Source organism: Podarcis cretensis (genome assembly GCF_951804945.1).
Source record: "Podarcis cretensis genome assembly, chromosome: 8".
NCBI lineage: Eukaryota > Metazoa > Chordata > Lepidosauria > Squamata > Lacertidae > Podarcis > Podarcis cretensis.
Genome location: NC_137177.1, coordinates 42,852,303 through 42,866,106, shown reverse-complemented (window position 1 = coordinate 42,866,106; position 13,804 = coordinate 42,852,303). Strand labels below are relative to the sequence as shown.

Here is a 13,804-nt window from a genome sequence, read left to right as displayed (position 1 = left end):
AACTTGGAAACCACTTACCAGTACCAGCTCTTATGCTGCTGTTCTGCTGAGTGTCGCCCATTCTGTGACATTTGCTTATAAAAGGAAATAATGAGTGCAAAGGGGTTGTATGTTTTTTTGGTAGACTTCTTTGCTGGCCAAGAGATCAGGAAACGGCCTTAATCTCCACTTAGCAGGGGGCTTCACTGCTGCAAACAAGCCAGGTTTAAGCTGTTCATTAAAGGGTAATCAGGTAGCTTTTTTTCCTTTTTCTTTTTTGCAGCAGAGGGTAGAAGAGTGGCCACTGCTGCTGAGAAAGGCAAGGGTACCAACCAAGCCGTGAACCAGGAGGCCCAGAGTTCACATTTCACTTTGCCAATGAACACACTAGATGGCTCTTTAGGACCACATTTCCCAACAAAAGTGGTTTCACTGAGCATCCTCCAGACATATAAAAAAGAAAACAAATGCATCCGTGGGAGATGGCAAAGCCAGAGTGGCTGGGGAAACCCAGCCAGATGGGTGGGGTATAAATAAGAAGAAGAAGAAGAAGAAGAAGAAGAAGAAGAAAAAAAAGTGCAAGGAACTCTTCTTTCTATCTTCCTTCTCAGAATATACCCGCTCCCCAAGAGTACAGTTCCTATTTATTTTCCATAGCTGGTGGGAAAAGCTGCAGGGATGTATGTAAGGACATAAGAGCTTTCTGGACCAGGCCAATGACCCATCTAGTCCAGCATCCTGTTCTCAGTAGCCAAACAAATGCCTGTGGGAAATCCACAAGCAGAATCTGAACACAGTTTTCCCTGTGGCTTCCTGCAACTTTTATTCAGAAGCACTGCTGCCTCCAACTGTAGAGGCTAGCAGTCATCACTAGCCTCCTCCATGAATTGGTCTAATCCTCTTTTAAAGCCATCTAGGTTGGTGACCACCACTGTCTCCTGTGGCAGGAAGTTCCAAAGTTTAGCTATGCACTTTCTAAGAAATGCTTTGGTTTTATCTTCCAACATTCAACCCTGGAGAGCAGCTGCCAGTCAGTGTAAACAATACTGAGTTATATGAACCAATGGTCAGACTTAGCACAAGGCAACTGCGTTAGCAGGCAATCTTCCAGCTGCAAATTACAACCTCCTGGAAGGCTGTTTATAATAGTGTTTGCTCATCACACAAGTCCTTTCTCCAAGTCTTCCAATACACTTCAAAAGTCCAGATATAATTGCATGACTGCTCATTTACCTGACTGAGTTGGAAGACATAAGAAAATTAAGATGACACCTCCGCTTGGATGTGACAGGCAGGATCTCTTTGCCACCGCCTTGTCCCCCAGAACAAACATAATAGGCTAGTTTCTAGAGTCCTATTTTCCAGATCTTCCTTTCCTCAGAGAATTAGGTTGGGGGGGGGGAGGAATCAGCTTTGCCTCAGGCCTCAAAAGGCTGTTGAAAGGATTACGGAGAAGAACATGAAACACTTTGAAGATTAGAAAGTGCTTTATAAATGCAAAGTAATAGTATTATAATCTGTACTAATAACTAGGGCTGCACAGAGATGTGGAGGCTAGGGGAGGGGCAATTCCTCCTACCCCCACCCCCACCCAGCCTTCTCTAGTGGTGACTGGTCAATTAATTTGTTAGTTCAAATGAGAAAAAAACATTTTAACCTAGCTAAGAAAATGCCCCAAATTAATTGATCAATATATATTTTTAACTTAATTATTTTTAATGTAAAAGAAATATTTTTTATTATTATTACTTTAGAATGAGTTTTTCTGTTCAATCACCAGCATCTCCAGGTAGGGCAGGAAAAGACTTCTTCCCAAAACCTTGGATAACTGCTGCCACAAAGCTAGTGAAGATACCAGAAAGTTATATGGCCCAATGGCCTGAGTCGGTATTAGGCAGATTTCTACGTTCCTAATAATCTAATGTAACTTGGAATCAGTAGCAGCCCAAGAATGTCGCACGCAAGATTCGTTAGCTACTGCCTGCCCACACACATCTGTCTGTAGATGGCAGAAAGAGCTAGGTCAGAAGATGAGGGAGCTTCCTCATCAGTTTGCACCCTTCAGGCTGTCAATGAAATCCAGCCCCACCATATGCCTCTTTCCCTTTGATCTGCCTACCCCAGGGTCCAGAGCAAGAGTATTTCCAGATGGGAGGCTCTGTGCTAGGCTCTGTGCAGGCAGGCCACAAGGAGGTCAGAGGCTGGGCCAGCAGGCATGGCCCCACCCTACCAGACATTGATCTGTACATACCATGAACCTGTGTGCAGAGAAGGGGTGGAGAACACTTTTCTGCCCAAAGGAAGACTGCCTTGTGGGCAGCCTTCTGGGGGACACGTACCAGTGGTGAAATGGGGCAGAACAAATGTAATATGCTAGTTTCTACACAAACGTACACACCCTTCTCCAACCAGGCAAGCAAAAGGCATTATCAGCCTCAAGTTAGCCACCGCAGATGAGTTTCCCAAAGCTCTGACGCATTTCAGCTCTGTGTATTTAAAACCTCTACTTCCAAAACAAGTGTGACCAAGCAAGTTACACACACCATGTTTAAAGAGTTCAAAACGGTTCCTCACATGATTCCTAACCCATAGTTCATAAGACTATTGTTTTTTTAAAAAACTGAAAGATATTGATATAAGAAGAACCCATTTGATTGCTGGACTGGAAAGGCCAGCTTCCAGTACCTTGGAGGGTTTACATCTGATTGCATTAATGCTGCCATGTCTGCAAACTAAAAGAATTTATGCACCTGGCAATCAGACAGTAAAGTCAACAGTGGCACACTCCCAAACTAGGTCAGTGACAGCATGCCTTATTAGCGGTTTCAGATCAACAAACAAAAGTTACTGGAAGATACACAACTTTCTGCAGGACACCAAATGCAGCTTTGTCACACCTGAGTTGGCAAAATACAAAAATGACACTGGCTCTCTTTGTAGAGGAGAACTAATCATTTTATAATGCAACCTTATGCATGTTTACTTACCCTAGCTGTGTAGCAGTCAGCCCAGAGCACAGGAAACTGTCTTATATTGAGTTAAATCATTGGTCAATCTATCTCAGTTTTGTCTGCACAGATTGACATTGGTTTTAGACAGGAGTCTCTCCCCAGTTCTACTCAGAGATGTCAGTGATTGAACCTGGAACTTCTGACTGCAAAACAGATGCTCTAGCACTAAGCTGTGGCCCTTCCTCATCACCCTCCCCAAACCAAAAGCTGGAGTGGAGAGGAGATTGTTCCTGATCGCTCATGGAGGTATAACAAAAAAAGCCAGTGACAACAGGGGGAAACAAGGTCATGGCAACCACCAGCTTAACTTGATTACCAAAACCAGCCAAAAAATGGCAGCTCTCTATACACAGGTAAGTGTGCATAAGGACTATATTGCTTCAGACACCAAAGGGGGGGGGGAGATATCATAGCTGACAACCCAGCTCAGGAGGAAAATAATATTTAAAAGAGCAAAGAAACACAAGGCACATTGGTGCGAACCAGGGAAATAAATTGCTCCGGGGGGGGGGGGGGGGAGGAGAGAAGAAAAGTTAAATGTTGACGCACGCAGAGAAGCTGGGCCTTTGAAGGTGCAGCAAGCTGAGACAAAGCCTCATCTGTCTTCAGAGGCTTCCATGCAGCAACAGGGAGAAAGCTTTTGAAATTAATCTTATTAAAGCAGCACATCCAAGTCACCCGGATATTTAGTATCTCATATGATCTCCTGAATTTCTGCTAACAAATAATAATAATAATAAATAAACCTTTATTGTCACTACACTACCTGTGTGCAGTGAAATTAAACGAGCCCCCTCCCCCCACATACACTCAATCTTGTTTGAGCTCTGTGTGCTTGTCAGAAGTCAATTACACCACTATTTTTTTCCATTCAGCAGCTCAACAGCCCATGGATAAAACCTATTCTTTAACCTGTTGCTGCGGCTGACTATACTTCTGTATCTCCTGCCCGAAGGTAGGAGATTAAAGAAGTGCTGGCCAGGGTGTGAGTCGTCCCTAAGAATTTTCCTCGCTCTCCTGAGGCAACCGTTTCCCACGATGTCATCTAGTGAACTCCGAGGACAGCCCATGATGTCATGTGCTGTATGCACCACCCTCTGTAGGGACTTCCTGTCTGTGGCTGTCAAGCCAGCATACCACACTGTTATACAGTATGAAAGGACACTTTCTATTGTGGCCCAGTAGGAGGAAATCATCAATTTTTGTTTGACATTGTTCCTTCGCAAGACCCTGAGGAAATGGAGTCTCTGTTGGGCCTTCCTAACCACCTAACCAACCAACAGCAGATTCACACTCCACAACTACCACAGAACTCTTTGGAACCCTGTAGGCTCAGCCATAGCACCCTCAAACCTGATTGGCTCAGTGAAAAATAGGAAGCTGTCTTACACGAGAGCAGCTGATTTGTGCATCTAGTGCAGTGTTCTTTAATCTGATTGGCAGCTGCTTTCCAGCTCATTTGGCAGAAAAGGGTCTTCCTGACCACCTAAGACCCCTTTAACTGAAGATTCCAGGGGCAAACTATATGATCTGTCACTGAGCTATGCTCCCTCCCTCCCCACAGCAATGGTTTTTCTTTGGACACATAACCGTTGAAATTGTCTTAGTATTGTATTATTATTTCATTGCAACTTGCCCTGAGACCTTATTATAGCGAAAGGTGGGTAAGAGTCAGTAAGTATCATTGGTTAGGGGGTATTGAACTAGGCCTGGGAGACAGGGGTTCAAATCCCCAGTGACCTTGGGCCAGTCGCCATCTCACAGCCTAACCTTCCTTACAGGGTTGTTGTTGTTGAGGATAAAATGGGGGAAGAAGAGAACTCTGATGCACACCACTTCAAGCTTCTTGGAGGAAAGGTAGGGTATAAACACAATAAATAATTCCTATAGAGAAAATAGCTTCTTCTTCTTCTTCTTCTTCTTCTTCTTCTTCTTCTTCTTCTTCTTCTTCTTCTTCTTCTGTGCTTCCCCTCCCACCCAAACTCACACTATTACCCTCTCATCTGGTATTGTTTATAATTCTGTTTATCACATTTCTGCATTCCAAAAAATCTTCAAATACCTCAGGTTAACAAATATGAGATTCTTCCCATTTTATCATTACAACAAGCCTTTGAGGTAGAATAAAGGAAGAAGGCAGTGGCTGGCCCAAGGGTTTCCAGTAAACTCCTTCAGGACAGGATATAAATGAACAAGTGAATAAACAAACTTTGCGACTAATGCAGGGACTGAAAATGAAATGTCCCCTCCCCCCCAACACACTTTTAGTTTGCCACTGAATCTACTACTGGAGAACATCCATGGATGTGCCTGACATACATTTAGGCCTGTTTGCCTTCTCGCTGGTCAAAAATATTGTTCATAGCATCAGGAACTTATGTGCACCCAACTACTGCTGTACATATGTGACAACAATGACATGGCACATATGTACATGCAAACATTTCAGCGACACTGCGTCACTCTAGTTGCAGGGGACACTACAGGCAAGCTTACCTATACTCTTTCTGTTGTCCCATTGCCTCTGCAACAATGGGGTGACTTATTACATTTCTATCCCACGTTTACTCCAATGAGCTGAAGGTGGCTGCACATGGTTCCCTCCCTCTCCAGTTTATACTCACAACAACCCTGTGAGGTAGGTTAGACTGAAAGGCAGTGACTGGCCCAGGGCCACCCAGTAAGCTTCATGGCTGAGTAGGGATCTGAACCCTGGTATCCCAGCTCTACTCTGAAGAAAAAATGAAAATCTGGGGTAATACCCAATGTTAGTTCTACTCAGAGTAGGATCCATTGAAACTAATGAAATCAATGGGTCTACTTTAAGTGGAACTTATCTGGATACAGTCCTTGGTACAGGACACTAGAAGCTCCAACAGCAACCTAGGTCTTAGCTTGCTTTTGGAATTCTGCAACAAGAAAATTCTGCAACTGAAATAAATTATGAAATAATAACCCATTGTGCATAAACGATGGCGAAAGGCAAAGTGTCCTACAAGGCATGAATGGGGTGTGATTGCCTGATGTGGCCATCACTGGCAAATATGCCAATGAAATGCATTTAGTGTTTGCAAATCTGCCAAGCTTCCATATCTGACCTGCTGAACACCATGACAAGATCACGCCCCAAGTTATTTACGCAGTGGTTTTATATCTCATTCCTGCTCTCTGTCTAATCTAGGTATTTTAAAGCCCTCTACCTCTGCAGGACTAAGTGCACGAATGACCACAAGAGGAAAAGCAAACAGCAGCCGGAGATTAGAGAGTTTAAACTTTAAAGAACAGAGAATCACAAGTTTATGTCAACAAAAGAGAAAGCACTTGGTTAAACAGTTCTATTATCTACAACACACACCCCAGCATTTAAGTCAATGGGGTAGTTTCAGAGTTCTATTCAGGGAACAAGGGGCCCTTGACTCCCACTTCTCTGCTCCAAAGGACTGGGTGAACCCTTCAAATCAGCACCCAGTGGTGGCACAGAAGGAATAATTGAAAATGCTCTGTCGTTCCATTTCTGTTTGCTGAAGCCACTCTCTTTAGCACCAGAGCCCTCACTTTCTTAAAATGCAAAATCCATATTATTATTCAAACAAATGAATAACAGGACTCCATCAAGATGTTGTGGACTTTCCTTCACTGGAGGTTTTTAAGCAAAAGTTAGATGGCCATCTGTTATGGATGCCATAACAGGGGTTGGACAAAATGACCCTTGGGTTTCCCTTCCAACTCTACAATTCTTTGATTCCATGAACACCTGAATGGCTTTTTTCACCCCAGTGTTTAAGGCAAATTTACCAGGTGAGGGCAGAGAGGGTGAAGGCAGGAAATGGACTGCTCCACAGCAGCAACCAGACTTGGCAGAGGAGGGTGAAACCGACATAGGACTACTGCTGAAGATCCAATTCCCCATAGGTCATTCATGATCTCACAACACTATTATAGGGGCTGAAGAGTGGAACAGTTTATTATGCAAAAACAACTTTGACCGAGACCGAAGAACATAGGAATCAACCACATGCTGGATCAGATCATTGGTCCATCTAGCTCAGTACCATTTACACTGATGGGGAATGGCTCTGCTGGACCGCCAGAGGAGGAGAATGCTCTTGCGCTCAGGTCCTGATTGCATGCATCCCACAGGCATCTGGTTGGCCCCTGTGAGAGCAGGATGCTGGACTAGATGGACCACTGGCCTGATCCAGCAGACTTTTTTATGTTCTTCTTTTTTATGTTCTCCCCCCATGAGATGCTGGGGATTGAACCTGAAGCCTGCTGCAGTCAAAACAGATGCTCCACCACTGCGTCACAGCCCTTTCATTGGAGATCCATTGCTAAACAGCAGAAAAGTCATTGGCCGGATGAAGCAAATACCCTTAAGCTGTGTAAGTCAAATGTTCATATAAATCTGAACAGGAACTTGCAGCATCACAGGCTGAAATTTTGAGCACAGGAAAAACAAAAACAACAAATAACTAAATATATATTTTTAGAATTGCCAACCCTTCTGCAGCCTCATAATTTCACACACGTGCTTTTAAAACATGATCTGCCGTTGTTTTTTTAAAAATCCTGGACAACCTGACTTTTAAAAACAAGCTGAAGAAGTTCCCTGATGTTTCCTCCACCCATTAAAATAGCCGCTCACTAGGCCTGTAGTGAGCAGCCTTCGACTAAATGCTTCCAACTTTGCAGTTTACCAAGTAATTGTTGAAAAGGCTACCACCGCCCAAGCTTCAGCAAATGGGCACACTTATGTTCTGCTGATCTGCATCCAAACCAAATGTCTGACGGCACCAAGCTAAATAAGAAACCAGCTGAGTTGAGCTAAGACTGCCAGAAGACCAGTGGCAGAGAGTCCTGCATAAATTGAACCTTAAGGACAACCTTTAGATATAACCCCAAACATTTCTTTAAAAATAAATTATTGCACTTATTCTTCCAAGTAGCTTAAGACTGTAGGAAGGACCACAGTTCAGAAGGTTGCAGGTTCAATCCCCAGCATCTCCAGGCAGAGCTGGGAGAAGCTCCTGTCTGAAACTCTGGAGCACCACTGCCAATCAGTGTAGACAATATGGAGCTAGATGGACCAATGGTCTCATTCAGTGTAAGGCAGCTTCCTATCTTCCTAAGGCAGCGTGCATAGTTCTCCTTATAGCTCCACCTTGACTGACTGACTGACTGACTGATTGGTTGGTTACTTAGGTACTCAACAATAGTCCTGCTCAGAATAGACCCAGAAAAGCCAATGGAAACAACTAACTTGGGTTGACTAATTTTACTGGGTCTACTACTCTGAGTAGGACTTAGCTGACCACAACCCTGAGTTTAGTTTACTGAGCTGATAAATTGGTTCCCACAATATAATAATGTCCTAAAACAATTTGCAATAGTATTAGACTTGGATATTACTTTATACTAAAATGTCTCAAACAGATTTACAATATATGTTATGCAATAAAACCTAAGTAATATTTTTTTTGTTGAGGTAGGTTAGGCTGTGAGTGTTTTGCAGACCAGTGCTCACACAACAAACTTCATGGCCATGTGGGAAAATCTGAACCCAAATCCCTATCTCAACATTCTAACCCCCTGTGCCACTGCAATACCCAGTACAAAAGGCTACCCAGATCAAGGGTTACAAGATTAAGTTCTTACCCTCATTCTGTCCATTAGACATCGCTGCTCTAAACACAGGTCACTCCACTGCATGGCCCCACGTGCACTAACTGGACTCATTTTGCACCTGGTTCTGATTGGTGGCTCCTGGTGTCCTAGTAAAAGACTACAACATAGTCTGCAAGCCTGATTTACAGCATCAGATGCAGCTGAGCAGCCTAGAGGACTGAGCAATAAACTCTCTCACACCCGACTTTAGGTGAATATCATTAGCCAATTAAATCAATCAAAGCAGCTCCACTCCTGAACCCTACTCTGAACCATGATTGGTTTGGTTGCAGAAGATCCACCTCATGACTACTCCCTGGAGCTGCATTACATTTAAATCAATGCATACCGAAAATCACCATTTTAAACAGGTGTCTGAAACAAGAAAGTATTTCCTTCTGACTCCCAATGATTAAGATAGTAACTCTGGTCATATAAAACCAACCTTCACCACCCTTGCAGTCCTCTGAATGCTTTGGATTACAACTCTCATCAGCTCTAGCCAGCATGGCCAATGGACTCGAAGGACATCAGGGTGGAGAAGACAGCTGTAACCATTTCATTGCATTTCCCTGTAATAAGACAGTGCCACCCTATTAGGGGAGAGTTCTTGAGATAATTTCCTAAGGCATCTGAAAAAAAGGGCTGAGGCCTTATGACTAACGTGGCTTTTCCACTCCAACATCAACAGGCTCCCTATTCATGAAAATGTGAATTGAAGTGGCAGGATGGGTGAAAGCACTTTGAGCCTTTTGGCTATTTCCATGGAGAAGGAAGAATCAGAAGAATGGGGGAGTGGGGAGGAACTTTAGAAGTAAGCCCCCTCTGGTATACACAGGGCCTTTTTAGATTTAGGAGTCTCCAAAATAGTTAGCAGTTCCCTTGGCTTTTTCTTTTTTTAACCTGGGAAGCATTTCCACAAAACATAAGTCCCACTGAGCGTTCAAAAAGGCTGACTCTCTGGTGTTTTTAGGATTGAAGCTTTCGTTTCTCGTATTTGTACACATCCCAGCTGTTCTTTATTTTAAGGAGTGAAACTTTGTGAAACATTACAGATTAATGGAACTGTATAGTAAAGAAGAGCAGACAGAAAGGAACTGCATAGCCCATCAGATCAGGGCTTCATTTCAAGAAAGAGAGACGCCAGATTCTGTTTGGTCTGGAAATAAGGCCACATCTGCCCTATGCATTTAGAGTAGCATCATAGCACTATAAACAGTCATGGCTTCCCCCATAGAATCCAGGGAACTGTAGTTTGTTAAGGATGCTGAGAATTGTTAGGAGACTCCTGTTCCCCCCATAAAGCTACAATCCCTTCATAGAGTTCCCTAGGAAGAGTGACTGGTTGTTAAACTACACTGGAAATGAGAAACCAGGGTTCAAACCCCTGGTTCTCTAGAAAGCTGCCAAGTGGCCTGGCCTCCCCTACAGGGTGTCACTATGCCTACCTCAGTGTTGCAAGAGAACACCACTCTGGGCATCCTGGATAGGGCAGAGGGAAAGAACAGGATACAGATATAATAGGCACATTTTATTTACTTCAATATTTATAAGACCAGGTCCACCCAAAGCATGATTTTATATGGCCGGGTGGAGTCCAACAACATCTGGAGGGCCAAACCTGCTTTGACACAGGTGTGTGGAAGCGGGAGGTCACTTGTCACACAAGGCTCAGTGTTAAGATGAGTGAGCTAAAACTCCTCCTCTCTTGGAAGGTACAAATATTTAGTTGGCTTTTTCATCCTGTCACTTTCCAAACCTAGCCTTCTGCCAAGCATATGTCTACCAGCAGATATCTATTAACCACAGCAGATAAGAGCATTACAAAAAGCCCTGTCGCATTAGGTCTAAAGTCCATCTAGTGCAGCATCCTGGAGCTACAGGGAACCAGCCTGTTCCTGCATATGCAGAACAACCCTTCAGACAGCTATCATGCCTTCCTCTAGACCAGTGTTTCCCAAACTTGGGTCTCCAGCCGTTTTTGGTCTACAACTCCCATCATCCCTAGCTAGCAAGACCAGTGGTCAGGGATGATGGGAACTGCAGTTCAAAAACAGCTGGAGACCCAAGTTTGGGAAAGCCTGCTCTAGACCTTCTCTGAGCCAGGCTGAACATACCCAGCTTTTCCAATCCTTCCTCATAGGACCTGCTTTCCAAGCCACTTGTCATCCTTATTGCCCCTCTCCGAACATGCTCCTTTGTCATTTGTCTTCTGTTGTTTCTACAATGCCCTGAGATTGTAGGATGAAGAGTGGTCTAAAAGTCTAATAATAAAAATAATAGCCTTCTTAACTTGATCATAAACAACCTAGCATGAAGGGTGAGCAGAGAGGGAGGTCAAGTTTGCCGATGATGCCCAATTGTCCAGGGTGGTCAAAAGAAAAAGGGTCTGTATGGCACAGATTGAAGACAGGAGTGCCTGGTGTGCTCTGGTCCATGGGGTCACGAATAGTCGGACATAACTAAACGACTAAACAACAACCATGGCACAGATTAGACCTGGGAGTTAGCTACAAGGCAAAGGCATCTCATTGCCATTCTGCACACACTCACGAGACACACATTTTCTCCTCCGCAGGGATCAGGAACGTATGGCCCTCCAGATGTTTTTGGACTGCCAATCCCTATCAGGAATCCATAAACACCTGAAGAGCCCCACACTGCAGTTCCCTTCCCTGCAGTCGCTGAAGAGCTGAGAACACAAGGCGGAGCCGCCCCCACCACTCCCCACAGGCTCAGAGACACCCCTCCTCCGTTACTCTGCAAACGCCCTGAGAAACGCCTCTCTCCTCAGCCTTGGTGGAGAGCGGCTCTGGAACTCTTCGCATGCTCAGAGACCTTTTCTCCGCGAGCTCCACCTGCTCCCTCCCACCAGAAGTAACAGGACACAAAAGCGATATCTAGAAAGAGAGCGAGAAAGGCGACTGGAGGGAAGGGGAGGGAGAGGCCGCCGCCGCCGCCGCCACGCACACACCCACAACACGCCAGCCAACTTTGCAGCCGTCGGCCCAACTTTCCCTCCACTCACCGTCGGAGCTGACCGTGTCGTAGGCATCGCGCTGGTGGGAAGCGCGGCGCGCCCCGTCGCCGGGCTCGCTGTAATCCACCCAGCTGAGTCCTTCCAAGTTGTCGTAGTCCGTCCGGTGCTTGTCCTCCACCGGCACGACGGTGAAGTGCGGCATCGTCTCGGCCACGCCGCGGCCCACCTCTACCTCCGCCTCCGGTGGGGCTTCTCAGGAGCAGGCGGGGCGCAGCGGAGAGAGAAAGAGGCGCGCAGCAGCACCCGCCGCGGGGCCAGGCTGGCATTCCAGCAGCCTTGGGTCACTTCCTCTCAGGAAACCCGGCTCGTCGACTCCACCCATTCCCCCCTCCAGGCTGCAAAAAAAGAAGCTGGGATCACGGGGGGGGGGGGCATTCACCACGCCCCCGGGGGTGGGGTCTGCTTCCCCCAGCAAAACGCTGTCGGGGGATGAGTGAGGGGCAGAGAGGAGGAGTACGGTTGCGGGAAACGGAAGAGAAGGGGTCCTGGCCCCCATCTGCCAGCCCGCGACCACTCAACGAGAAGCAAAGATCCCACAAGCAAAGAGCATATATAGAAGTTCAGAGCTTGGCGTGCGGGTGAGGGGTGCTTGGCGTGTGGCCGTCTAAATGTTGTCGGATTCCTCCTCCCACCAGCTGCGACCATTGGTCACGCTGGCTGTGGCTAATGGGAAATGGAAGTCCTACACCAGCTGGAGAGGGCCACAGATTTCCCGCCCCCGATCCGGATTGCAACGGTAGTGCCCTTAGACTTTGGGGCAGAGGTCAAGGCCCCCACACAGCAGGATGTGCAGGAGGCTGAGCCCCCCCCCCCAATGCAGCAGGGCTGGCTTGCCACATTTTGAAATAATGCACCAGCTGAAGAGGGGCCCAGAAAGACCATTAAGTCCAGAGTCTTAACTTGTACCCACCCAACACAGATGTTTTTGACTACAACTCCCATCAGCCCCAGCCAGTGCTTGCTGGGGCTGATGGGAGCTGTAGTCAAAAACATCTGGGAGGCACCAGACTGGGAAAGCCTGGTCTAAAAAGAATTCAGTGGAGGCTGGTCCATTAGGGAAAAGGAGGTGCTGTCCCACCAACCTTAGTCTTGATTCCCCCAAGCCTGGTGGACTTACAACTTATGACCTGTCCAGAGGATAACCCTCACCATCAGCTGCCTCCTCTTTTAGCCTCCGTGTTGCCCTATTAGAACTCAGCAGGGCAGAGAGTGAGTCAAATCTCACCTTAGTTGGCGCTGCCTGTCTTAGGCTCTGGCTTTGCATTAGCTTTGACTCCACCTACCACTGCCATTGGGGACGCAGGTGGCGCTGTGGGTTAAAGCCTCAGCGCCTAGGACTTGCCGATCGAAAGGTCGGCGGTTCGAATCCCTGCGGCGGGGTGCGCTCCCGCTGCTCAGTCCCAGCGCCTGCCAACCTAGCAGTTCGAAAGCACCTCCAGGTGCAAGTAGATAAATAGGGACCGCTTACCAGCGGGAAGGTAAACGGCGTTTCCGTGTGCGGCTCTGGCTCGCCAGAGCAGCGATGTCACGCTGGCCACGTGACCCGGAAGTGTCTCCGGACAGCGCTGGCCCCTGGCCTCTTAAGTGAGATGGGCGCACAACCCCAGAGTCTGTCAAGACTGGCCCGTACGGGCAGGGGTACCTTTACCTTTACCACTGCCATTGCTTTGTGCCCCAGCAGACCCAATGGGCGACAGCCACCACCAAAGAAGTTTTAAGTGATGGGTTGCAGCAGACTGCCTAGAATACATTGTCTGAGTAAGTAGATTTATTATGTGTAAAGATTGTGCACATCACTTAGTAATTATGCAGTTTTCCAAGGTGTAGCAGACACTGCTCTAGGGCAGGAGTTTTCTTAGACATGTTGCATGCTCCTAGTCGCAAGAGTAGCAACTACTAAGGGAGGAGTGCAAGCTTTCTTTTGCTTGTGTTGCATCTACTAATTGCATCTGTTTGCCATGCTTGCATTTAATCACTTTTATATTCTTTCGCAATTGACTTGTTTCTCCCTGATCACTCCCAAATCTAATTGGCTGAGGCCCTGTGTGGGTCAGGTCTCCAGGTTAAGACACAGTTCAAGGACACATACTAGCCAGGCAACAGCACTTCA

General features: G+C 46.4%; 1 protein-coding gene across 1 annotated transcript in view; it reads right to left on the bottom strand.

Moving 5' to 3' along the window:
* Positions 1-11,948, bottom strand: part of SLC12A4 (solute carrier family 12 member 4) — a 63,673-nt gene extending 51,725 nt beyond the window's left edge. Inside the window, exon 1 of the mRNA XM_079989325.1 lies at positions 11,683-11,948. Within this exon, the coding sequence (XP_079845451.1) occupies positions 11,683-11,836 (154 nt within the window). The 5' untranslated portion in view covers positions 11,837-11,948. The remainder of the gene's footprint in view (positions 1-11,682) is intronic.
* Positions 11,949-13,804: the final 1,856 nt, after the last annotated feature.